Genomic DNA, 26,669 nt, shown 5'->3' on the forward strand with positions numbered 1-26,669 from the left:
ACATATAGGAGGGGTGGAGTCGATCATATGGCGGAGGTTTTTACCTTTTAAATATTCCTTTTCACACCGCAAATATGAGACGAAATGCGAGAAACAAACAGAGTTATCAGCTTTCACGCGTGTTACTGTTGTCAATTTGAACAGCAGACATCAGATGTGACCTTTGACCTTTGTAAACAACACCTGGATGGTTGAGGGTCACAGGACTCACCTGCAGGCCGGCTTTCACCGCACGGCGTTCAGCTTTAACCACACGTTGTTTAGCTGCACATCCTGCACACATCCAAGATTTATCTGTTTATCAGAGCGAACGGTGGAATTGCACACACACACACACACACACACCAGACGGCGGGGCCATCTGCAGCAGCTGTGAGTCACTGATGGTGGCGGGTGGCCCTCCTACACAGGTCCTCACACACACATATATATATGCACAATTTAATAAGCACATATACGTATGTAGACTTCACGGAAGAGGGTACACACACACACACACACACACACACACACACACACATACACACACACACACACAGAAGCAGTTGTCACAATATATTTTACTTTTTTTGTCTTCCCCCCTTTTAAATATTTAGTTAAAATCCTCTGGAGAGCTGACGGTCGCTCGCAGAAATTTCGCCTCGTCATCGTGTGTGTGTGTGCGTGTGTGTTTGTGTGTGTGTGTGTGTGTGTGTGTGTGTGAGAGAGAGTGAGACAGGCACACAGACAGACAGATAGAGTGTGGTGCATCTGAGAGAAGGTGCGGGAGAGTCTATAAATTAATGAGTGTGCATCTGTGTGCATGTTTCTGTCTCTGGCTGTTTCCTCTGTGTGTGTGTGTGTGTGTGTGTGTGTGTGTGTGTGTGTGTGTGTGTGCACGCGCTGAATGTTAATAGAGGCAGAGTTAACAAGACAGACGTCCTGTGTGAAGTCTAATGGCTGAATTTAGAATGAGGAGGAAGCCAAGCATGAGACAACCGAGAGCGATGTGCAGAGAGACAGACGCATGAATAAAGTGAAAAAAAAAAAAAAAAAACAGTCACAGAAACAGAGCATGCTGGGAAATAAAAAAAAGAGGGTGATGGACTCTGTTTATCTATGTGTGTTCACATTGGCCCAGAAGGCGTTTAGCCTAGCTTAGCACACAGAGACTGGAAGCAGATGGTGCTTTCCCCTACTGTATCACCAGACTCCCTTAACAAATCCTGCGATTTTGAGAGTTTTTGCAAGCAGAGAAACTTAAAGTAAAATTCCTGAAAAGGCAACAACACATTCTAAATCCTTTCTGTCTTCCTGTGAATTCGGCATTACAAGCAATAGCATAAGTTGTTTCTTTCTTTGTAAAAAGTGTCTCTTTGAAACAGCGTCACCATGCCAATCTTTCTTCTTTTGCATCTGAAGTAAGTGTAACATTCCAACATTTAGCAGCTGTTTGAACACAAACTGTTTCAAAAAGACAAAGATTTATTTTTAACATATCAAATTTGACAAATACAGTAAACAGTGACATATAGACTTCGTTGACCGTGAAGACAGTCACCAGACTCCCTTCAAAAATGTGACAATTTTATGAGTTGTTCAGTTAAAGGCAACTTTATAAACCTCATGCAACTCCATCTAGCAAGCATTCTAGATTAGTTCATCATTCTTGTAAATTTGGCATTAAATGCAACACATGAAGTTGTTTCTTCTCTTGTAAAAAGTGTTTTCTATGTCTGAACGGTATGTTACCTGCCAGCGTTTGCAGCTGTTTCAACTGATTTCCTCTTTTTTCCTCCAGTATAACTCATCTCGTCCGAGGGAGGAGTGGGAGATGTGGCACCCCACGCTGATAGCCGAGGCGCTGTTCGCCATCGCCAACATCTTCAGCTCCCTCAGACTCATCTCCCTCTTCACCGCCAACTCCCACCTGGGGCCCCTGCAGATCTCGCTGGGGAGGATGCTGCTGGACATCCTCAAGTTCCTCTTCATTTACTGTCTGGTGAGACAAAAATGTTTTAATTGGGGAGTGGTAGAATAAACAGATTTTAGAGGTAGATAGGTTGCTTTACTTGTTGCAAAATAATGTCTAACTTCTGCTGACTGTAGTGTTGGCTAGTTAGCTCATTTAGCCGTGCAGTTAGTAGTTCATTTAGCCTGCTAATAGTGAGGAAATGTCAAGTTTGGCCTATACAGTGACCTTCTTAGACTTGTCAGGTTCATTTCCAGCATATTGTAATTCTGCAGTTAGCATGCTACCATCCAACATGTTAAACAACGTGTGGGTGTTAGTTGCCGTTAGCTACTTAACTCAATAAGTTGTGCAGTTAGCAGGAAAGTTTAGCCTGTGTTTAGCTTAGCTGTGTTACCATTCTTTTTTATATAGCATGTAACACACTAGCATATATCTCAACATTTTAGAGTTGCTGAAGTGTTGCTTTTTATCATTTTCTAAAAGCCAGTTTTAGTTCTTGTGGGAGTAACTGCTGCCATTAGCTAGTTAGCCCACTTAGCCATGCAGTTAGCTGTGCTATTAGCCTATTGCTGAGGAGAAATCTACATTCAAGCATGTACTTTTTAGGTTGTTCCAGCGTAATATCATACTAACGTCTCTACAGTTAGCATGCCAACATTCACGTGAAACAACTTCTGAATGTTAGTTAGCTGATCTCTATGGAGTTCACAGTTTTTTGTAATATCCAGTATATTCAGTGTAGCATGTTAGCGTTTGGATTGTAGGATTAACAGAGTTTCCTGATGGACAGATTTACATGACTTGCTGCAAAACTCACAGTTGCTCTCATTGCTGTTTGCTAGTTAGCTTAGTTAGCCGTGCAGTTAGCAGTCCCATGAGCCCTTGTGAGGAAAAATGTAAAGTTTGGCCTGTACCGTGGCCTCATTTTGAAGGCTTAGGCTCAGTTCTAGTGGTTTAGCATGCTAACGGTTAACCTTTCTACGTTAGCATGTTAATATCCATGTAAGTAAGTCTCTCTCTCTCTCTGAACCAACTAACAAGCTACATTGTTGTTGATGAAGATGAGTTTGGGTTTGCGGTCTTCGGCACACTGGAGGCAGAAGGACTCATTAAGTCCGTCTCGGGGGACTTCCTAACCTACAACACAATCCACATGAGAACTGTTGAGCTCCCTGAAGTCCTAAAATCAATCCCGCTGAGCCCGAGGCGCTTCATGCTCACTCAGCAGCAGCAGCAGCAGCAGCAGCTTTACGTAACACCGGAGTGCTCGTGTCCTGTTGGAGAAGAAAGCTGTGTTTTTTAAAAACGCCCTGAAGCTGCAGAGGGGTCGATCCTCGATGTTAACATCAGGGTTTTCAAAAAAAGCTGCAGTTTTGTTTCCTTAGATTCGACGTTTGCTGTGTTTTTTACATGTCACTGATATAATCTTTCCCGTGCAGGTGCTGCTGGCATTCGCTAACGGGCTGAACCAGCTGTATTTCTACTACGAGACGAAGGCCTCGGAGGAACACAACAACTGCAAAGGCATCCGCTGCGAGAGGCAGAACAACGCCTTCTCCACGTTAGTACCATCTGTAACACAACACTGACGCTCTGTGAAGGAGCGCAACACAAACATGAAGGTGGATCTGCAGCAGTTTGATCCACAGAGAAGTGTGAGAGACATTTGTGAAGGCAGGAACACAACTGACGCCAACGTTTAAAAGCTCTCTGGCTCGTTGAGTGAATATTTCATCCCGGCGATCACGTCCTCCCTCCGAGTCGAGTGCGCCGCATCGACGATTCATCTAAACCTTCGCACTCGTCTGCTCGTCTGCGTCGTTGCACCGGATGATGATGTTGGAAACGATCCTCAGCTCGCTCGACGCACCTGAAGAATATTAACGCGGCGCTTTCCTCGAGCGAAACGAGCGGGAAAAAAAAAAGAGAAAGAACCTTATTGAGAGGTCGAGTTTGAATTATGGTTTATATCTGCAACACACACACACACACAGCAGAGATTGGCTGTATCTTTGCTGAAGGAGGCAGAGTGAGAGCCAAGTGGAGTCAGTGGGCTGAATATTGATGAGGCGTGCGGTTTGCTTTAGATAATAGCCGTATTGATTCGTGATCGATTCCATTACAGTACAGCACCGGGGGACGATGATAGGACGGCGAGAGGAGGACGGATCAGAGCGAAGCTCCGACTTTAAAACTGAAGCGGTTCTCGTTAAAGAAGAAAAGTTGTTGAACTTCTGAGATGAATTGAAATTCTGAGAAAGTCGGGTGACGTGTCAGAGTCCACAGTGGCGGAAGAAAGAAACTTTTGCAGTCTTGCAGAGTCGTTGGATCGTCTCTTTCCTTGTCGTGCTGTTTAAATGTTAAACAACTTCTTTTTGGCGTCCGTGTTGCTCTCACGTTCAGACACATAAACACAGCAAAGTTAGAAAAACAACTTCCCAACTCGAGACATGGGAGCATCCGATTACTGTCAAACCAAACTCCATTCAAAAAAACAGGTGTTTTTATGTTTTTTTTATGTTTATGTTTTTTCACAGTAAACTGTAGTTATGTCATCACAAAGACTCTTTTGTGAGTCCCTAACATGCACAGGTCCAATCAGCAGCGAGTCATTAACTCATCTTCGTCCTTAATGAACCTGTGATGAAGGATATTGACTGGTGAGGGCGTCCTGAAGCCACAGATCTCTGGAGACTTTTACTGTCTATTGTAAAATAAAATCATACTAAACTCATCTATACATTCCTCCTTTTAACTCGTTAGCTTTGATGCTAACATGGATTTACCTGAAGGAGGTTTTGAAAGCAGATCTTTAACATGCAGTCGAGTATTCTCCGACTCAGATCTGCTCTCGAACACATTTAACTCAGCTCGACTCACCAGGGAGGGTAAATAACTCGTGTCGGGCTGAACATGGACGCTGAGCGTGCAGCCGGAGCTAAACGAGCGAGCAGGGCGCCGCCATGACGCCTCGGATGATGCGTTATGAAAACAGAGCAATCGCAGCCCCGCGGGCGACGAGCTGCATCAACACTCAGGAGTGTACAACACAAGGGTTATTTCCTCTGTGTGTGTGTGTGTGTGTGTGTGTGTGTTATCAACATTAATGAGTTATCCAGCGAGCTCATTTCCTGTTTTCTGCTCAGGTGTCTCCCCTCCTCGCCGCTTCACACACACTTATCACCGCTAATGTGTTACATCGTTTTACACCACACAGCGCTGTCAAGTGTGTGTGTGTGCGTGCGTGTGTGTGTGTGTGTGGCTCTACCTTTTTCTTACCTTCACAAAAAAATGCTGTAAATACTCTTCTTCACTTTCTTTCACACTCCACAAACCTCTGTTTATTTTCTCTCTCTCTCACACACACACACACACACACACACACACACACTTTCTCTCTCTGTCCTGCCTCCCACTCAGCTGTAGAGAAACACAGCGACATGACTGAGTGGATCAGCTGGAGCAGTTTATGACTCAACTCAGTGGAGAGAGAGAGAAGAGAGAGGAGAGGAGACGAGGAGACGAGGGAAGGAAGAGGAAGCGAGGGGAAGATTGTAGGAAAGAAGAGCAGATCTTAGGAGATGAACTAAGGGGATGATACACAGGAAAGGAAACAAGGAAAGGATAGAAGTAAAGAGGGTAAGGAGAAAGAGGAAACAAGGGGATAGAAAACAAGGAGAGGAGCTGAGTGAAGGGAAGAAAGGGCGCGAAATCAGGGGTAGGAGAGGAGATAAGGCGAGAAACAAGGAGATGACGGGAGAGGAGAGGAAGGGTGAAGGACAGGAGAGCAGAGATGAGGAGAGGAGGTAAGGAAACAAGGACAGAAGGAAAATGTTAAAGGAGAGGTAAGGAAAGGAGAGGGAACAAGTGAGGAGAGGAGAGGAAGCAAGGAAAGGAAAACAAGACGTTGACGAGTGAACAATTCAGCTGAGTCTGAAAGAGTGATTCTTCTTCTCCTCCTCCTCTCTCTCCTCCTCTCTCTCCTCCTCTCTCTCCTCCTCCTCCTCCTCCTCCTCCTCCTCCTCCTCCTCACGTCCTCCACTCCTCGTTTCATAACTCCGACACAATCTCACGCTCGGCTGCTTCATTCATCGTTCATTAAATTCTCTCTCCCTCACCTCTCCACTCTCTCTCTCTCTCTCGCCCCTCCAAGCGCTCACACACACACACACACACACACACACACACACACACACACACACACACACACAGACACAGACACACACACACACACACACACACACACACACACACACACACTTTACCTCCACACGATCGGTCACACACTCTCGTTACCCTGATTGATACAGCGATCATTCACACACACACACGTTACACTGCAGCGAAAATAAATGTTGCACTGTTGAATATTTTATACAACACAAACATAAATAACAGCCTGCAGACACAACCTGTGTGTGTGTGTGTGTGTGTGTGTGTGTGTGTGTGTGTGTGCACACGTGTGTGTGTGTCCTGCCAATTGTTGCCTCATCAAAAATTCAATAACCTCGGCTGTAACTGTGACTGTGAGATGAGAGGAAAGGAAGCGAGATGAGAGGAGCAAAGGGGAGGAAACAAGGACAGGAAACAAGAGGGAGACGAGGAGAGTGTGGAGGAGGATGGAGGAGGGAGGTCGTCATCGAGGACGGAGGTTTTGTGCCTCCTCCAGGATGTTATGAGCATCAGACACTTCATTTCCTGCATTTTGGAGATTTTTGCTTTGCACCAATTCTCATGAAAATGTCTTTAATCACGTGAAGGGAAACAGAATAAAGCCACGCCTCCTCCGGAGAGAGAGCCTGAGTATTAAAGTAGTCGTAATGAAGCTGCTGAACAGTCAAACGAAGGACTGTGATGTGAGTATCAGGCTGTGTTTCGCTCCTCTAGCGAGAAAGACTTTTAATTTCAATTTATTCCACACATGAATCACCTCATGTCATCATCATCGTCTGTATCTGTATTCATGAAGAGACCCTGAGAGAGATGAAGAGAGACGCTCGTTTCTGATGATCTTACACCGACTGAAAGGCTGAAAACTTCTAAGTAACTCCAAAATAATGTATTTATTCATTAAAGTCAGAGTTACAAACAGTCTTTAGAGATAAAAGTCCTTTTCATGAGTCTCTTTACCTCCTGTGTCTCTCTCTGATTTATAATTATGACTTTGTTTTCTTCAAAAAGCAGTAAAACTTTCCTCTCTTCTTCTTCTTCTTCTTCTTCTTCTTCTTCTTCTTCTTGTGTCTCTGCAGGTTGTTTGAGACCCTTCAGTCTCTGTTCTGGTCCATATTCGGCCTGTTGAATCTGTACGTCACCAACGTGAAGGCTCGCCACGAGTTCACGGAGTTCATCGGGGCGACCATGTTCGGGACGTACAACGTCATCTCGCTGGTGGTTCTGCTCAACATGCTCATCGCCATGATGAACAACTCGTACCAGCTCATCGCTGTAAGTCCACAACATTAAAGAGTCGGGACCTTTTGACACCAGGAATACTTGATTTGAGGGTGAACAAGCTGCCGTCTTTTCGTCCCGCAGGACCACGCCGACATCGAGTGGAAGTTCGCCCGCACCAAGCTGTGGATGAGTTACTTTGACGAGGGCGGCACGCTGCCGCCTCCGTTCAACATCATCCCGAGCCCCAAGTCCATCTGGTACCTGCTCATGTGGCTCCACAACAAGCTGTGCAGGAGAGGCCAGCCGCCCGGGGAGGACACGCACAAATGTGAAAACCTGCGAGAGTTCACGGTGAGCGGAGACACGACAGCATAGTGTTCTCATATTCTCCTTGTTGCTCTGATTTGGCTGTTTTATGTAGAATATTTGTGAGTTTCTAGTATTTTAAAGTCAATGCACTTGGAGTCATTAAAGTCATTCTGGCACCATGGACTCGTTGTTATTCTCAGGAGACACGTCCACTGTAAGAGTCCTGTTAGTGCTGTTGACTGGTTTGTTTAAAGGCTGCAACTAACGATTGTTTCGTATCAATCGGGGTGACGATTGATTGATTGTTTGGTCTATAAAATGTCGTCCTTTGTTCACGATCCCAAAACATTCAGAAACTAGAAAATATTCACATTCAACAAGCTGGAATCACTGAATTCTGAGTTGAACTTTGGTTTTGCTGAAACGTACCGAGCTAACATTTATTGTGGCAAGAAAACTGCTTGGTCCAACGTTACGTTACTCAAGTTATCTTACGTACGTGATGTCACTTTACAATCATCGGCTTTTGGACTCACACGAGACCTGAGCTGGGTGAAAGTCCTGTTCTTGTTCGTCCTGCTCGTCCGACCCGACCTCCTCCTTTGCTGCTGTAATAATCACTGCAGCCACTAGAGGTCGTCACTGAGCAACAAACGTTAATATGAGTCGTATAAATCTGCTCTCACAGTCGACCGTGTGGTTGTTTCCAGTATAATGTTGTAGACGTGAAGCACCACATACTGAAATTCAAGGTAGTTCTTAGAAAAACAGATTTTTTTACAGTTCTGTAATTGTTATTCATCTTTTCTGCAAAGTCATGTGTTTCATTTCTCGTGGCCCGGTACCAGATTTCTGAGGCCAGCAGCAGCCGGGGGGAGCTGGAAGCGTCTGACACAAGATATTTAATATTAATAGTGTTTTCCCGGGCTCCTCGGGGACTCTCTGTCTCGCTTGTTTTCTTTGCGTTTATTGTGTGTGTCGTCCGCGTTACGCTTCCTGCTCCTCGGCCCCCGAAGAGGAACGACGTATTATTCATCTGTGAATGAAAAACTGAGAAGAGAGTCTGAAGAGATTGTGACATGACCGGAAGCAGCTGTTGGATCAGACCAGAGAGCACCGCCGTTACGGGACAGTCAGTCGAGTCTGCTCCTCTTCAGATGAAGTCCTTAAAGTTCAGCAGAATAAAAACACTTGTTTTATTTATTCATGTGGGGTCTAATCTTCCGGCGCGGCCATATGCACGTCACCGAACAGTCATGCAAACAGGCTGCTCGCGAGCCTCAGCCGGGCTGAAAGGCCAGATGCTGATATTCATGTTAACAAGTCGCCGGAGGATTCACAGGCTTCACATGCAAACTGAGGTCTGCTGGCTGTGAACTGGAGGTCTGAGGCAGCAGCAGAGGAAGAGTCAGTTAGATTTTAATCTGTTTGAGTTCAGCAACAACACGAGAAGCGTAGAATATAACATCGACTGTAGGAAACAACAGAAAAGATGACTAAAGGAGAAAAGGTTGTTGATACTGTTTCCGCTGTGGCTGCTTGTGAGGTTTGTTTAACATGTTTTAGAAAATACAGAATTTTAGAAAACGTGTCATCTTAGAAAACACAACATGTAAAGAAACACAACATTTTAGACAACACAATATTTTGGAAAATGCGACATTTAAGAAAATGTGACAGTTAAAAAAAACACGACATCTTAGAAAACACAGAATTTTAGAAAATATTTTGGAAAAAGGCTTCATTTTAAGAAACACAACATTTAAAGAAAAACATAATTTTAGAAAACACTATATTTTGGAAAACGCAACATTTTAGAAACACAACATTTTAGAAAATGCAACATTTTAGATAACACAAGATTAAAAAAACATTTGTTTCTGATGAGCTTAAACTGGAAAAATGACTGCAAACATCTGTATAACTCCAAAATACTTAATTTGTTTATTAAACTCAGTGACTTTAGAGATGAAAGTCCGTTTTATGCGTCACTCACACATTTTACATTTCAGAGAAACACACTTACAGAATGACGACTGAGGCTGGGAGAAGTTCACAGTTAAAACAGGAAATGACTTTGACTCGTTGCCAGGGACAACTAGCTTTGTTCTGACTTGCCGTTGTGTTTTGACCTTCATGGCCGCCGCACTTACGCCAGCCGAGGTAAACAGGTGGTTTGTGATTTTGAGCTGAATACATCAAATGTGACAGGTGTATGTGGGAGTCAGGTGACCGGGACAGGTGGGCCAGTCTGAGGACATCTGGTGGACGAAGTCTGGAGAGTTGTGCAGAGAGAAACGGCAGCACGGTGGGAAGTGAGAAGAGTCTGGAGGCAGCGACAGAGCAAAACACAAACAACATCTGTCGTGGGCAACTGCAGCTTTTTTTTTTTTTTTTTTTTAAAAAGAGGCGTAGTGGAGTGGAAGCAGGGAAAAGTAAAGACGGAGCCAGCGATCAATCAATCAGAGCAGAAGGACTCGTGGAGCGACGGGGACGAAAATACAAGAGACGGACATCAGCTGCACAGAAGGAACATCAGCGGATCAACACGTCCTGATAAACACATTTAACAGCCCAGTCATCTGGAGACGCACACACACACACACACACACACACACACACACACACACAGTGCAGCTGCCATGTTCACCTCAGCTGAAGTCGGCCGAGTTATATAAGCCCACCAGCCCACATAGGTTCACAGAGCCGCACAGCACTGCAGAGATCTGATCAAGAGAGAGTCAGTGTGTGTGTGTGTGTGTGTGTGTGTGTGTGTGTGTGTGTGTAAGCAGAAAAATAGTTCGAGATATGGACGCCACCGATCGCTGTGAAGAGGGCGAGAGTTAGATCGTTAGAGGAAGAAGGTGTGGGGAGGAAGGGTGTGTGTGTGTGTGTAAAAGACAAATTAGAAGCGTGGACCAGATGCAGATGACTGTGAAACCCGACAAACAGGAAATGGAGAAGGGGAAGTGAAATGTGGAGAGAGGAAATGACACATAACCACAGAAGAAGAAGTGACGAGGATGATGGGTGTATGAGTGGAGCTGGTTCCGCAAATAAAAACAGAAAAAAAAACCTGAACAACCTGAGTGTTAGAAGTTGTTGAGCCTGGATATTTTCAGTAAAACTCCTCCTGATGCAGAAGTACACAGCCCATTCTCGTCAGAAAAACAACAAAGTAGGTCGACTGTGAAAGCAGCTTATTGCGACCCCTATAAACATTTCTTCTGAGGCGGTGACCTCTAGTGGTCACAGTAATTATAACAGCTGCAAAGGAGGAAGTCACTCACACATGTAAAGAAAAAACGCTGTTCATGTCCCATTTAAAGGCTTTCAAAGGTTTTCTAATACTGTCCGGTGTTTTATGCTACTGTCTCTTTAAGGCCGCAGTCTCCTCTGATTGGCCAGCTCACACACACCTGACCAACAGCAGAGCAGCTGAGCTAAATCAGCTAAATCAGTTTCTTATGTGCCAAATTAAGTGCAAGGCATCAATTATGCGAATGTGTGACAACGGTGGCGTGGTGTGATGTCAGAAAGTTGGGGAATTAAAGGCGGGGACTGATGACGAGGCATTCAGGAGCAGAGTTTTTCTGTGGGAGAAAGGAGCATCTGTTGCAGGGCTGGTGTGGACTGCGACCATTTTGTGGCTCTAACATGCTTACTTTTACCCAAACCACAATCTTTCCCGTACCACAAACATCCACTCTGGCTCTTTAATTATGAGGATGTGTTACGAGAAGGAGACGGTGCTGATGAAGTGCTCTTGAGCATCACATTTTCCCTCCTACCTCTGTCTCAGAAAACCAAATCACTCAAGAGCCACAACGGAAAAGTGGTGTCATCGTCTCAGAGAGAAAGCACAGCGTCATCTGCGTAGGAGCTGTACTAACTTCAGTAATACATAATAGATACTTTCATCCACTTTCATATTCCCCTGGAGGTGCTTCTGTATTCGCCACGGGGTAAAAGGTGCAGCACATGTCGGAGCAGAAGGTCCTTTTACAGAAATAATACCTAACAATTATTTCCTGTCTTCATCGTCTTCCTCTGTAAAGCATCCAGTACCAGAAAGCTGCACGGAAAACATTTCCCTCTGCTGACTGTAGCTTCACTTACAGAGTTAAACACTGAATTATATAGGTCTTGTTCTCTAAAAATAACCTGAACCGCTCTAAGCACACTTGATTCAATTGGATCCATCGCTTCAGGAGGTGAAAAGAGCGCTTTAAAGAGAAGATAGGCACACTTTCGCTCAGATCAGTCACTTGGATGATGGTGATTCTGGATGAAAGGCCCGAAAGTTCAAATAAAGAGCAGAACTTTTCTCTTTACAGAGTTGAACGTCCATTTTAAGTGTAAGGAAAGTGATTAAGTGAGTTCATTACTCAGCAGCTCTGCAGTGTGGAGGATCCAGGCTGCAAGAGTCACTCTATCAGTTTCTCTTTAGTTCTGGTTAGACGCTGTGAATCATGTTTCGGATGTGTGGTTACGCTTCATTTCGGGATAAATCAGGTTGTCTGACGAGGAGACAAACATCTAACGTGATTTCTTTGTGTCTCTGCAGGAACGCCACGCCGACAGTCTGATACAGAACCAGCACTACCAGGTGTGTACGCCCGTCACAGATTCATGTTCATTTGTTTGTTTGTTTGTTTGTTTATTCGTTATGTGTACAGGTGTGTTTGTGTCTGAACGGTTCCACTGCGGATTCAACATGGAGAAATACTTTGACTTTTGACATCATTTGTTTTCTTGCTTAGTTAGATATGATGATCAATACCACTCTCATGTCTCTAAATAACAAGACTGGACTGCTAGCTTAGCATGAAGGATGGATACAGAGGAAACAGATTGTTCTGCTCTCTCATGGAAACAAACTCCACCTGCTGTAATGTTAGTGGTAGGGTGAGCATTGAAAGTCCATAAAAAATGACTCAAGTAGAAGTAAAAATAATTTATTCAAACTTAAGTTCAACATTTGCAATTATGAAAGATACGTAGAAGTTGGCATTACACCAGGTAAAATTTACAAAACACAACAGACCACTAGCTGTGAGATAATCGGGGAGTAAAGGTGCTGTACATGACAACGTGCAGCCATATTCACCAGCACGAGACTTTATGGAATTCTCTGTCCTGATTGGATAACGTGAGCAGGGATATCAGGAAATATCTTTATAAACATCGCTAGAGCTATTTAACACTTGTATTAATGACACAGTATCACTTCACAGCAGCTTTAAAATCAACTTAGCATTAGCTAGCTTGCAAAATTTTCACCCGTAGTATTTGGAACTTGCATAAAAAACATGTCATTAAGGATTATCATCATTGCATTGTAGTAAAAAAAGAAAAGGGCAGCTGAGACCTCGTGCTGAACATCCATTTTGATTTTTTTTTTTCATTATAAATTAATAACAGCTACAGAGCAGATTCTTTACCTGAATAATTCAAATGTGACCACGTGAGGAAGACAGAAGAGGAGTTTAAATGTTATTTAACGCCTCACAGTGCAGAACCTGCAAAACCTCACTGACACTCAAGATTCAGGCCGAATTTCGGGTCCATCTTTGTCGAGGGCGAGACGTCTGAGACATTAATGGAGGTTTGTGAGGAGCAAATGCACCCACTGACTGTAACTGGGCAATCTGTGAGACAGCAGACAGTCCAGACACTGATGAAAACCTTTTTTTTTTTTTTTGCATATTTACACGAACACACACACTGAGTGTTTCTCTGGCAGCATCCAGTCTGAAACCAGCTCCCTGTTGACCCACAAACTGCCTCTGAGTATGTGTTTATCCAGCTGCTGTCTCACACTGATGACAATGTCGAGTGAATTATCTGAGGGTTCAGTGCTGAGCAGCGGCGTGATGACTCTTCAAATTCACGGTTTTGACTGGATTTGATATTCAGGTCAGGATTTTAGTTCATGATAAGATTGTGTGTAGAGGTGGAGAAAGAGTCTGTAGCCATAACTTTAAAAAACAAAAACAAATATACTCAAAAACAAGAGACGCACAGGGCTGAACAGCTTTACTGCATCAAGATATCAATATTTATATATTATATATTCTGTTTTTCCGACACTGTCAGACGATCTCATCTGGATTCTTGAAGATCAAAATATTGTTGGTTTTATGTCCTGACAGCTTGACTGTTGAACAAAGTAAAATTATATTTACCAAAAATAAAAAAAGATTGATTCACTTCTCAGAGTAAATAGTCTTTGCCTGATAAAGAAAATAATGCCAACATCTGGGACTCTGTCGTAGTTTCCTCCTGGACTGATCAGCTGATAGTCTTTGTTCACACAGGATGAGTGTCTGGAAGTGCAGCTGGAGGCTAATTGCTAACTGAATTTAGAATTGAGAAATGTACAATTGTGAAATCGTTACATGGGTATTGTTGAGTGTCGTCAGCTAACGCGGTGAATTTAAGTCAGAACTTCGGCCGCAGAGTCGCATCAGAACTTGAAGGAGGATGTTTGTAGTTTCTAACGGCAGATGTTTTTATCCTCTCAGCATTTAAAACAGAGTTTTGAAACACACTTTATTGTTTCCTGGCAGCTGTAACTCTGATGTCCAGTTTTGAGCGGATCAAAACGAGACGCCGCGCTCGTCTTTTTGCGACACCTCGTCTCTGGCAGCGACTCTCCGAGCGCGGCAGCGGTGCCAGTACTTTGTGTTTGGCAGCGCCGATTGTTACTTTGATACGCGTCCATGTTCTTAAGGATTGTTGTAGGAATCTGCCCTTCGCTTTAACAGAGCGTGTGCTGTGTTTCTTTTGGCAGAGGCGGAGAGTGACAGCACGCCAGACCGTCCTGTTTGGCAGTCACAGGTGTTGACTGTGGGAGGATGCAGAGTGTGTGTGTGTGTGTGTGTGTGTGTGTGTGTTGAGTCGCCACCCACTGAGCACCAAATGTTGGTGAAATTTGTCTCCGCTCTTTAAATCAATGAGGGTCGTTGGCTGATTACTTAATGAGACAATAACATTTAAATTCATCAGTCGGTGGATTTATTCTGCTTTCTGTGACCGATTAACGACGCCTGAAACTGTGAATGTAAACTGTTCCTCACGGGGTTTTTAGTTTGAGCCCCAGATAACTGAGATTTGGCACTTTATTGTAACATTCCCTTAAATTATATGAAAATTTTCCTAGAAAGAAACACACGGATAAAGTTTTTTCGATTAGATATCGTAAATGTAAATAATTCAGCTGCCAAGTCCAAAAAATAAAGCAAAAAAACTTTAATGATTTTGTATTTTCAGGCTTTTATATGTACAACAAAGTCATAAATCACTGATTGAAATATTCACTTTGATATACAGATGAGAAATCAGGATAGAAGCTAGTTAAGTTATCAGTTTTCTTCTTTTCAAGGCTTCATGAATTTCATGAACACACCAAAAAGAAGTGTTTTGATTGTTGAACGTGTCTACACCAGAATGTTTCAGGCTTTCACTGATTCTGGCGCCCCCCACAGACAAAAGCGAAACAAAGTAAATTTAGTTTTCGGGCTGTAACAGCTGCTTCACTCCTCAGGGAGTGAAGCTCCTCAATTCATCTGCAGCGCTCCAACGTGAAACCATGACCAAGATGAGTCGATATCTGATCACGGATGATTGTTATTTAGCATGGTTTTCTTGTAATATGTTTGACTGTGGTAACCTTAGTGTGAAACAAATATGTTTTTGTCCTTCATTTTGGTTTTGGTGACGAGACTCTAGATGTTTTTCTTCACTACACAAGTTATTCATGTCGATCGGAGGTTTCTTGTCAATGAGAAGCGTTGAAACACACATGAACAATATCCCAACAGAGACTGTTACATAACCAGAGCGAATTGTCTCCCAACAGGAAGTGATCCGGAGCCTGGTGAAGAGGTACGTGGCGGCCATGATACGCAGCGCCAAGACGGACGAGGGGCTGACGGAGGAGAACTTTAAGGTGGGTGCAGCTGCTGTCACGTCAGCGGCCTGAGGTCGTTGAAAATAAATGAAAAAAGACCAAAGAACAGAAGTGAGAGTACGTTTTGTTCCGACTGTCTCATAATAATAATCAGTTTAACATAAATCTGTCTGTAGTTTCACAGTGAGTCATGTTATTAGTCTGCAGAAACATCAGCTGCACGCCGTCTGTTTATTGTGTTTGTGTTGCGGTAAACAGTGCCGGTTTAATTGATACCAAAAGGCAGAGCCGTGCCTGCGAAGATTTATTAAAAGATTAAAAGATTTTTAATAGCTACCACCTGCCGAGTCTCATCTGCTGCCCAGAATCTACAGCTCCGATCAATACCAACACAGGAGAGCTAGTTTGCTTTTCCTAAACCTTCTGAGCTGTAATTTATTCCAAAGCTCCCAAGTCTGTTTCCCATGATGCCTCTGGAGCCTGGGCTTTGAAGTGGAAACTTCCTTTGGGGTTTTTTTTTTTAATGCAAAAACAACATCAGGTGCACATGGAGCCAAATCTCTTTCACACCCGGAGAGTGTTTGTGTGCGTTAACGTGAAGGATGAGTGGTCACAACGGGCTGGCGGTGTGTTTAAAATGTGTAACTAACATCAGGTGCATGTTGAAGTAAATCAGGGTTTTATCCTCCGAGGAGTGGCGCCGACTGTGCCGCATTTGGATCCCATATGGCGAGGGGAAAGTGAAAAGCGATGGAGTGGCTGTGATTGTGTTTTCAAAAGAGCGAAAAAAGGAGATTCAGGTTTGCTCAGTTGTTTGGCTCACAGCTCTCTGGGTGGACAGAGGAGCAGAGTTACAGCAGAAGTAAACAGAGTAAATGTTTACGTAAGCATTTATGTTAATTCTCTGAAAAAGCTACAGGCTATAGAGTCAAGTTGTGTCAGCAAGCGTCAGCATCGTTTCCCCCCAGAAGCCCTCAGACTCCGGGCAACAGACTGAACTTGCTGCATGTTTGGTTGAAAGTTATCTTCAGATACACAATCGCTGTGAAGAAAGGAAAATATGATGAGAACAAACTTGCACTGACCTCCAGGACTGAGGAATGAAGCCAGTGTGGAAGTACCAAACACTGTAGTTCCTTGAACGATCACTAGAGGCTCCAAATGTGTGTCAGTCACTGTAAAAGCCCATATTTTACCTCAGAAATTAACATGTTTACAGTCTGGTTTGAAAAGAATGCAAGTCTCGATGGCCAATTTATCCCTTTGTGACATCGGTGCACAAAGTTCTGTATAAGTCACTTGTTTAAATGATATTAAGGCTCAAAGTTATGCAAAATTAAGGCTGTTTTGAGGGACAGCGAGCCGTGTTTGTAGTGTTCATCCATTTTGGAGAATTTAATGCAAACATCAGAGACATAACGTGACTTTCTGTGAGGTTAATTGGACTGACAGACGGGAGGGGAGGGACAGACGGGCGACCCTCTTAGCGTTAACCGGCTGACAGCAGCTCTAGAGGAGACAGCTGTGGGCTAAAACCAGAAAATCCTACTCTTTCTTCTAATTTACTCAGTTTACATCCATTCAAAACAGTGAAAAGCAGCGAAATCCTCACATTTGAGGATATCTGGCGTGAAAGACTAATCAATTTTTATCCTTATTGTTCCAGAATTAATCATGTAAATAAAGACGGATGTGTGAAGGGACGCATCCATTATAAAGCTTTCCTCGTCTGTTGTGTGTTAATTAAATCCCGCACCTGATTAGCTTCAGAGTGGATTTCATTTCATGTTTACTTAGCTTTCTTTTTTTCTTTAAAGTGCTGCGATATAATCAGACACGTATCAAGGCCGCGGCAGCAAAGGCTTTAAAATGAATCAGGTTTAAGTGAGTGAGGCAACTTATTTAGTTATATAAAGAGAGTCTTTTTCCCTCGACGGACCCCTCGCTCATATCACGCTCACTTCCTCCACTTACCCGCTCTCTCTCTCTCTCTCTCTCTCTCTCTCTCTCTCTCTTTTTTTGCCTTTCTCTTGACCTCGATCTCCCTCTCTTCACCACCGTCCTCCCGAGTCCTTACCCTCCTCTTCACCCGCTGCCTCTACAAATTGATGTTTCACCTCCTCTCTCTCAGTCAGCCGGCAGTCTCAGCTCTTCCACTTCCCCTCCTCACCCTCTTCTTCCAGTCTCTCATGTTTTTTTTTTGTTTTTTTTCCCCTGAACATCTGATATTTATTCCGTTTAAAAAGCTGCAGAGCAAACGTCGCAGCCTTCCTCATATAAAAATTCAATTTCCTGGCTCAAAAAGTCAGTTTTGTTTCAAGAGGAAATTTGACTTTCGAACTGTAGACCAATATTGACATTCTCTTTCTTTCGTTCTTTCTTTCTTGACCTCTTAACAATTAAATCTCTCGTCAAGTATCCCAAAATTTGTTCTCTCTCTCTCTCTCCGTCTCGTTGCAGGAGTTGAAGCAGGACATCTCCAGCTTCCGCTACGAGGTCCTGGATCTCCTCGGGAACCGCCGTCCTCCCCGGCGACATTACTCCTCCTCCAGTGAGACGGCGAGAGACGACGGTGGCCTGGCCTCGGAGGATGACAGCGAATCGGGCGACGGCTGCGGAGGTGGAGGCCAGAAGTCGAAGGGCGTGACGTTCATGACTCCACTAGAGGACGACAAGCAGCCGACACCGCAGCTCGGCGTGTCTGCGTTGGTGCGCTCCATTTCTGGAATGACCCAGATAGAAAGAGGGAGCGAGGGTAACGATGGAGAGCTGGAGGAGGGTGTCGGATGGGGGGAAGAGGAGGAGGATGAGGAGGGGAAACCAAAGAGCAACGGGCTGAAGACAACCGTCATCCCTCCGTCCTCCACCACCTTGCCCTCCCCGTCTTCATCGTTCTCCTCCTCCTTCTCCTCATCGCTCGCTCGCACGAGGAGTCGCCTGCAGCGCCTCTCAACTCCAGGATCAAAGGCAGACTCATTCAAGCGCCTCTCCTACCTGTTCTCGCGCTCCAAACGCAAAGCCCCGCCCATGCCTCTGCCCTTACAGTCCCCGCCCTCCTACACCATCTCCGACGGGTTGCTCCGCCCCCTGGGGAGCCACAGCCACTCCGACTTCGGACTCAGTGACGTGACCAGAAGCGAGACTCACCTGAACGAGGTGGGCCGCTCAGTCGACATCAATAACCCCTCGTTCTCCCCGCGGAGGACGAACGGGCGGGACTCGCTCCTGACGCTGCCCCTCCCGCCCCCGTGCCCCTGCCAATCCCTGCACTGTGCTTCCAACATGTCCGAGTCCAGCTCGCGGCTCCTGGACTCCAGCGAGGACGTTTTCCAGGGCGGAGGCGTAGGAGGAGCGGGCGAGGGAGGCGTGGGCGGAGGAGGGGGAAGAGGCGGGGGGGTGATGGTGATGGGCGGGTGGGTGGGACCGTGCGGTGATGTCAGAGAGGACAGCTGTGAGGTCATAGAGGACTCCGTCACCACACAGCTATAGGAGAGACGGACAGCAGAACTGCTTTTCCTTTGTTTGTTTGCAAGTGGCTGAACACATTCAGAGGGAGAGAGACAGAGAGAGAGGTGGAGGAGGAGGAGGAGGAGGAGGAGGAGGAGGCGGGAGTCCAACGGGATCTGATCCGGATCATAAGCGGCAGGGGTTCCGGAGTTCTGAGGCGGGATTTGGTAACGGAGCAGGTTCAGTGATGGTTCTGATGACACCTGGGAGGACTGAAGGGATCCTGAAATGGCAGGTGTTCATCCAGACAGTTTGACGTGATCGGAGGCATCGTTACCGAAAAGATTTCCCAAAACGTTTGTCCAAGGAAAAGTCAGATGATTATAAATTCATGGCTGTGCCCGATCTTATCTGCTATCTTAAGAAATCCTAGCTAGAACTTTTAAGTTTTATTCTTCAATCAGTGTAGACGAGACTGCCCGTGAGCACAACAACAGCTATTTAATTTCCCTTTTAGTTGGCTAGCTAGCTTGTTTGCCACTTTTTAAGCTAATAAGCTAATGGTGATGTTAGCCTATCTAACAGGCTGACATCACTGTTAACGTTTCCAGCCTGCTACAATCAGTGTTAGCTTCCCCAACAGGCTAAAATCAGTGTTAGCTTCTACAACAGGATAGCTTTGCTGTTAGCTTTCTTCAACAGGCTAACAACAGTGTTAGCTATACTTAAAGATAATCCTAAGTGTCACCCTAAACTGAGTTAAGAGAGAGTCACAGACTTTTAGAGGTTAAAACAGTGAGAGTGCACTACAGCGGGTGATGTACTAAGCTAACACGCTACTTAATGTGCTAACTAGCAAGAAACAAAAGGAGCTGTCACCATAACATGAGCTAACACAACAGTGAGTTGGCTTGCTAGCAAGTGAGGTACCAAACTAAAATGCTACTGAACAAGCTAACTAGCTAGAAGAAGAGGGATCTACCAAAGTTACCTGCTCGTGAGCTAACATAACAATGAGTTAGCGAGCTAGTAACCAAGGTACCAAACTGGCCACTGAATGAGCTAATTAGCAAGAAAGTGTGGGAGTTTACCAAGGTAACCTGCTAACAAGCTAACACACCAATGAGTTTGGATGGGAGGAACCAACTTGAACGAGCTAACAAGATAATTTTCAAGCCTCTCAGTGTGTATTTAATTGGAACTAGATTTAGCATTACATGTGAGGCTCCATTTCCTCATCAGTGTCTTGTCTTTACACTGCGATAACATCACATGAATAGAAAATAGCTCCTGTAGCTTCTGGGAACGTTTTCAAAGTTTAAAAGTTCATCACTCACAGAGTACTTGAGTCGTCAGCAGATTCATATCATGGAAATGTTCTCGAAATTCTGAGGATCGCTTCACGTCCAAACTGTCTTTATAAACATCTGCCCTTTTCTTTTCTTTTTAAAGGGAGGGTTCATGTTTTTTTCCCCCTTCTTTTCACCGGACGATCGACAACACGCATGATTATTAACGGAATTACAAACAGCCGAGGCGACTCTTCAGTCGCTTTTTCTTTCCCTTTAACCGAAAAAAAAAAACCCTTCTGATCTGAAACGGATTAACAAAACAGAGTCGCACCACTGGAATTTCAACAGAACCTCACTTTTACCACGCTTCCAAAATGAAAACTGGGACAAACGGATTAACTTCCCCTTTAACTCTGGGATCGGATTGGATTTAAATGGTACCGGGCCGGAACCATCGCTCTGCTGTGGATTAACCTGCACCCTCTCTCTCTGCATCAACAAGGGCCAAGGAACTTTATTTTATCCTAATAACAAGTTATACTAGTAATAATAATAACGATTCATAATAATAATGATAATAATAATAATGATAATAATAAGAGACTTCTAATAATAGTAATGAGGACTATTCTGGTTTCTTAAAGACTGTCTTTGCTTCTATTTGAGTTGCCTACGATTATCCCGGCTTCTCGTTCAGCTCTTCCTTAATAAGTACACTTTAATTAACCTGGTGAATGAAAACACGCCGTGAGATTTATTGTGAGGGAGGACGGAAGGAAGAAGGAAACCGAGGCGAGGGAGGATTGGAGGAGGAGAGGGGGGAAGACGAGTCGAAGTTTGCCTTTCTATCTGGGAAAATCTATTTTAAAGGGAAATTTCACCAGAATTTCATCATGTTTTCCTTTCTTTTCCTTTTTTTCTTTTTCATTTCTTCTTCTTTTTTTTCCTTGAAGTGGCTCCGGCGCGGCGCAGCGACTTCAATAAAAAGAAAGAAAAAAAAAAACAAAAGAGGAGGGGCGGCTGGCATGAGCAGAGGCTGTTTGAATTTTTACTCTGGTTTAATATAACGACTGTCGGCGACGACGTAGAGAAAATTATGCATGTTTGATCAAAAAAAGAAAAAAAAAAAAGAAACCACAGTTACCTGCAACACACACACACACACACACACTGAATACATCAGCTGGTGTGATGAGTAGCCACCGGCTGAATGTTTGACCGTCTTACATCCTCTTCTTCTTCTTTTACATCCTTCTCTCTCTCCAGCCTTCTCGCTCTGACCTCACCACCAGCTGTCTCGGCACCAAACCCGCCCCAAAATGTCACTCTGTAACCATGGAGACACACCCTGCAATCATAATGTCACGGGAAGCTGCGAGGGGACGCTGCCGGGCATCAGTGTGTCTTGTTTTTGTCACAACAAATGTGTCGAACTGGACGTGACGACGTGATTTTAATCCTCTTAAACGCGAATAAAATCATCTGTAGTTACCTGACGGAGTCGCTCAGATTATAAAGGCTAATCAACAAAATCAAACTTGAGATCTTTACTACATTTAACCAGGAAGTTTTCATGGGAGACCAAAACAGAAGTGTTAATAATGATGTCAATAATCCGGCTTGAACGGTCTCGTGATTCGCTGCAAAGCTCCGGGCGTTTAATGGATCGATGGTTCGATCTGTCGACTCGGTCTCACGGCGAGTTAATTGATTTCCTCACAGATCACAAAGAATCAGCGTGACTGACATGTTGGTGAAGTTGTTACAGCTCAGCGATGAGTTTTAGATTTAAAATCGTGATTTTAAAAACACAGTTTCTTGTGCAGCTTCTGTCCAATCCAGCTCAGTACGAGACACAGGGAGGCTGCAGACAGACTGGATAATCAATCATCAATCACACCTCATCAATGCCCCTGATACACACACACACACACACACACACACACACACACACACACACACACACACACACTCCTACAGGACCTGATTTTAAAAGTCCGATTTTGTGCTAAATTAAAACGTCTGCGCTTCTTTCATCGTCGCACAGAACCGCAGTGGGTAGGCTTTTATTTTGAAAGGGAGGAAATAAACACAGGGATGCATACAGACGAGTATTGATTATTGAAAGGGAAGGATTGATTGTTGCTGAAGGGTCAGCACCTGTTATTAACACACACACACACGGGACAGACAGTCAATCACTCTCATACATCCCTATTGATTATGGCTCGGCCTTTCTAACATGCTGCAGGGTGTGTGTGTGTGTGTGTGTGTGTGTGTCGCACAAGGAGTATTGATCCAGCCACAATCCATAATAAATTATGTTGATTGATACTGTGTGTATCAGTGTGTGTGTGTGTGTGTGTGTGTGTGTGTGATAGAGAAACTAACTGAGCATCATTGAAGACGATCCGTCCTCTAAAGGCACAGATGGGACGACACACACACTCAGATTACACTTTGATAGCAGGGAAGAGAAAAGACACAAGGTCCAGCTCATGCATTATTCCTCACACACACACACACACACACACACACTCAGGCCTATGAGCAGTGACCAGCTGCATGTTTGACTGTAAATAGTTTGAGGCGTCCACAGCCTCCAGTCTGCTTTAATAACCCTGTGTGATCACTGTGATGTGAATCACACACACACACACACACACACACACACACACACACACACACACACACACAGTTACTAACAGAAGACAAACAGACACTTGGACCGATAATATATGATCATCACGTTCAGATCACAGGTGTATGAGTAACATGACTGTGACATCATTAGTCATGGTGGCGGTGTGATAGCTACGCAAGATGGTCGCCGAGTGACAGACTGCTCTGTTCACTTTCTGTTTCAGCCGACAAAAACAGATTTTGTTAACGAGACACACAGAAACGTGATCTGAGGGGAGTACTGGAAGTAGGCTGCACCGTCCTGTTCGCTCTTCAGCTCTGCGACTGTCGGTACCGTTTGTTTTCGTGGAAATTTCAATAATGATTTGTGGCAGCGAACTAGTTGCTAACATGCCATTAGCTGTCCGGCTAACAGCTGAGGGGTTCGGTTGCTAAGCCGTATCTACGGTCCGTCGTATTTACTGGAGTGGTGAATATCGTTTCCATTACATCAGAAACTTATGGGCTTGTAATGACTGTTCCAGGTATTAGTCAAACCCTCAGTTGTTACCCAAGAGACAGAGAAAAACACATGAAAATCTAAATGAACAGGCTTCATTTTTATGTCTTTGACGTTGTGTCGATAACCAGAAATTATTGGACTCAACAGAGGATATAATCGATAACATGAGCCCCAAAATGGAAACACGATGGTCAATAAACCGGAGCAGCTGGTTGGATAAAGTTTCAGTTATTGTTGTCGATCAATAACCAATCCAAGAGCACACGTGTGGTGATTATTGTGTTTCATCGAGGTGGTTAAACGTTGTCGTGGCTCCTCATCACACAGACATAAACACAAACACAGAACACACAAACGACATGATTCAGGTTCCCCTCTCACCTTCTAAAGGGATTTTGAGCTTTAAAAATGAAAACCTGTCCTTGTTTTTTCTTAGTTTTTTGGGATTTCCACATGGATGAATGTATGACTGTGTTATTTTTCTAGAACCGGACGGCTAGCGCACGTTGTTGACTCTTTAATAAAGGCATCCTTAGAAAACTGGGCTGGTTCTCCGACTGGTTATTTGACTTCCATCACTTCCTGTCTCTGATGTAAGACGACCGTATGATCTTTGGCGGTTCGCTGGTTTTTGTTTCAACAGCAACACGTCTCATGTTGAGGGTCAAACTGAGTTTTTTGATTCTCTGTGCTTAAAAACACAATTTGGTAGCAACTGGAAACAACTTTGAATGTTTCATCTCTACCAAACGTACTACAAGAAGATTTGAATTGTTTTGGAACAGTTTCAGTTTCGTACTGATCGCTCCACATCACCTGGTGCTGCTGATCATCAACGTATTTGTCCACAGGGGGCGCCAGAATCAACAAACACTAAAGTTCCCTGTAGCAGCTTTAAGAGAAACACAACAACTAGATTGAAACGATGTTGTGCACTGACAAAAACTGCAGAAAAACAAAATAAAACACAGAAAATGTCTGTAGTTTTCTGTCTGGAGTCAGATACTTTCACAAAGTGTTGTTTTTTATTGTGACACCTACCCTGAACTTAAATCTTGCCTCCCAGTTGTATATTAAAGGTCTTAATTGTAAGAAAAGTTGTTGTTTTTTTGTGACTGAAAAATCAACTTTTGTACAAATCTGACCCCCCAAGTTACAATAAAAAAGAAAACAAAGCTGTAAAACTTAATTAAAACTTAACTCAAACAATTAAAGCCTCACAAATCCACATTGTAAATACAGAAAGTGTTCTAAGTAATTCACTTTATTCACATCGTCTCAACATGATAAACTATGAAGCTTCACATCAAACTTCTGTAATAGAATTAGCAAGTTGTCATGTAATCAAGATCCTTAAAGGTGCAATATGTAGAAATGGTAATGAGAAGACAAAAATCTTCACTGACTAAATAATCAAACTCTCTTTGTTGTCATGACTAAATAAAGTAAATAAACAAACTGACCTTAAAGGATAAGACAGTTTATGCTGTTTTGCTTCTTTTTTTTTTTTTTTTTAAATGTGGCGGACCCTGCCACCTTTCCAGTTTCAGGACAGGAAGCAGCTTGTTAATTCACAAACAGAAAAGACAAATATTTATGAGTTTGTATTATTACCTCATTAATATTGTAAATATAAACATTTAGAGTTTGAATTTATCTCCCAAAAACTGCGCAGTGCTCCTTTAAAGACGCAAAATGTAAGAATTTCAGTTCAGAATCAGAAACTGACTAAATTCATCAACCGAATGTGGAGAAATAAGAAGGTTTTTTTTTTTTTCTTTTTATGTTGTTGTATTGTGTTGCAGACTCTCAGCTCCTTGTCCACACTGCTAGCTGCACCGCTAACTGAGCTAACTGAGCTAACAGCAGCTACAGTTCTTACATATTGCATCTTTAAAGCTTCCGGTTGAGTAGCTGAAACTAAACTGGGTCTGATAAAACTCATAAACCTCAGAAAAACACAATATTCTCTGAACAGAGCCGTCTGTCATCTGTGCTTTTTGCAGAGTTCGTCTCTTTTATTGTAATTTCATATGAGCATAATTTCCATTTCCTGTCCTCTCAGTCGCGTGTTGCAGAAGTTTCTCCGCGCCCGTCTCGTTAAACTGAACTACGGCTCCCGGTTTCATTATTAAAAGCGATTCCTCATTAAGTTCTCTTCACGGGCGGGCAGGTACGAACCTCTCTCTGCACCTAACGTCAGAAGTTATTTACTGCCGCTCTCGATGGCTTTTAAACTTGAAACTTTGCATATAAGAGAGGAGCCGTCGAGCTAATTGTGATGGTCCTCTGTTCAACGACAGCCTCTTCTGTTGATCGCCTCCTCCTCCTCCTCCTCTTTCGTACCTGCTCCAACAGAACACCTGCTGCACCTCCTTTTAAAGCTCTCGGTGTAAATCGGCGTCGACAGAAGTCACTTCTAACAGCAGCCGCTCGCTTCGTCTGCTCCGACTCTGCAGCTCGGGTTATTTTTAGACGAGGACTCGCTCCGAGAAGCCCGACTGTCTCCTCTGACAGAGCGAGAGCAGAGATACCTGCTCGCCATGAATCTGTGAGCCTGTTGGTTTTCTGACGCCACGTATAAACCAGAGCCCTCTAATCAGGTCAAGTGCAGAGAATTTCCTTATGTAAGCAGACAAGGGTCACATGCACCATGCTGTGAAACTCATCTTTATTTATTTATATGATTTTGTATATTAATGTGAGAGTGCAGCGTCGGGAGATGTTGTTTTATTGAGGCGAGGCTTCTTTATTAATGCTAGCATACAATGATATATACCGCAATAGTATTAGCTGAGTCTGTTAGCCATCATGTGCACATTTAAAACACCCTTTCACACGAGTCTTATGAGTCGGCTTGATGAATTATAAAGTCAGCAGGAGACTCAGTACGATGGTTAGACGATTAGCTAACAAGCTACGTTTAGCAACAGATGTTATTTAAGCTAACAAATCAAGTAAAAGTTCATGTTTTGTTTATAGTTTACCCTCCTCATCTCATTAGGTCGCCTGTGAAAGCAGCTAATCACAACCGTTATTAATGTTTCTCGTTATGTGAGGACCTCTAGTGGCTGTAGTGATTATTACAGCAGCAAAGGAGGACGTCACAGAGCAGGTTGAGGTTTTTAAACTTAGTAACATTAGCAGTTTTTATACTGGGAGGCAAGCCGCTAATTTGGCCGTCCTTTTTTTGTGGCTTGGTCCGTGGATTTT

General features: G+C 43.8%; 1 protein-coding gene across 2 annotated transcripts in view; it reads left to right on the plus strand.

Annotated features, from left to right (window-relative positions):
* trpc5a (transient receptor potential cation channel, subfamily C, member 5a) overlaps nucleotides 1-23,997 on the plus strand; it is a 101,169-nt gene extending 77,172 nt beyond the window's left edge. For both annotated transcript variants that reach the window (XM_037111764.1, XM_037111765.1), the window contains exons 12-18: nucleotides 1,781-1,981; nucleotides 3,394-3,515; nucleotides 7,204-7,399; nucleotides 7,490-7,699; nucleotides 12,225-12,266; nucleotides 15,522-15,611; nucleotides 18,033-23,997. In XM_037111764.1, coding sequence (XP_036967659.1) covers nucleotides 1,781-1,981; nucleotides 3,394-3,515; nucleotides 7,204-7,399; nucleotides 7,490-7,699; nucleotides 12,225-12,266; nucleotides 15,522-15,611; nucleotides 18,033-19,061 — 1,890 coding nt within the window. In that variant the 3' untranslated portion in view covers nucleotides 19,062-23,997. The remainder of the gene's footprint in view (nucleotides 1-1,780; nucleotides 1,982-3,393; nucleotides 3,516-7,203; nucleotides 7,400-7,489; nucleotides 7,700-12,224; nucleotides 12,267-15,521; nucleotides 15,612-18,032) is intronic.
* The last annotated feature ends 2,672 nt before the right edge of the window (nucleotides 23,998-26,669 follow it).

The sequence above is a fragment of the Acanthopagrus latus genome, chromosome 10, assembly GCF_904848185.1.
Source record: "Acanthopagrus latus isolate v.2019 chromosome 10, fAcaLat1.1, whole genome shotgun sequence".
Lineage (NCBI taxonomy): Eukaryota > Metazoa > Chordata > Actinopteri > Spariformes > Sparidae > Acanthopagrus > Acanthopagrus latus.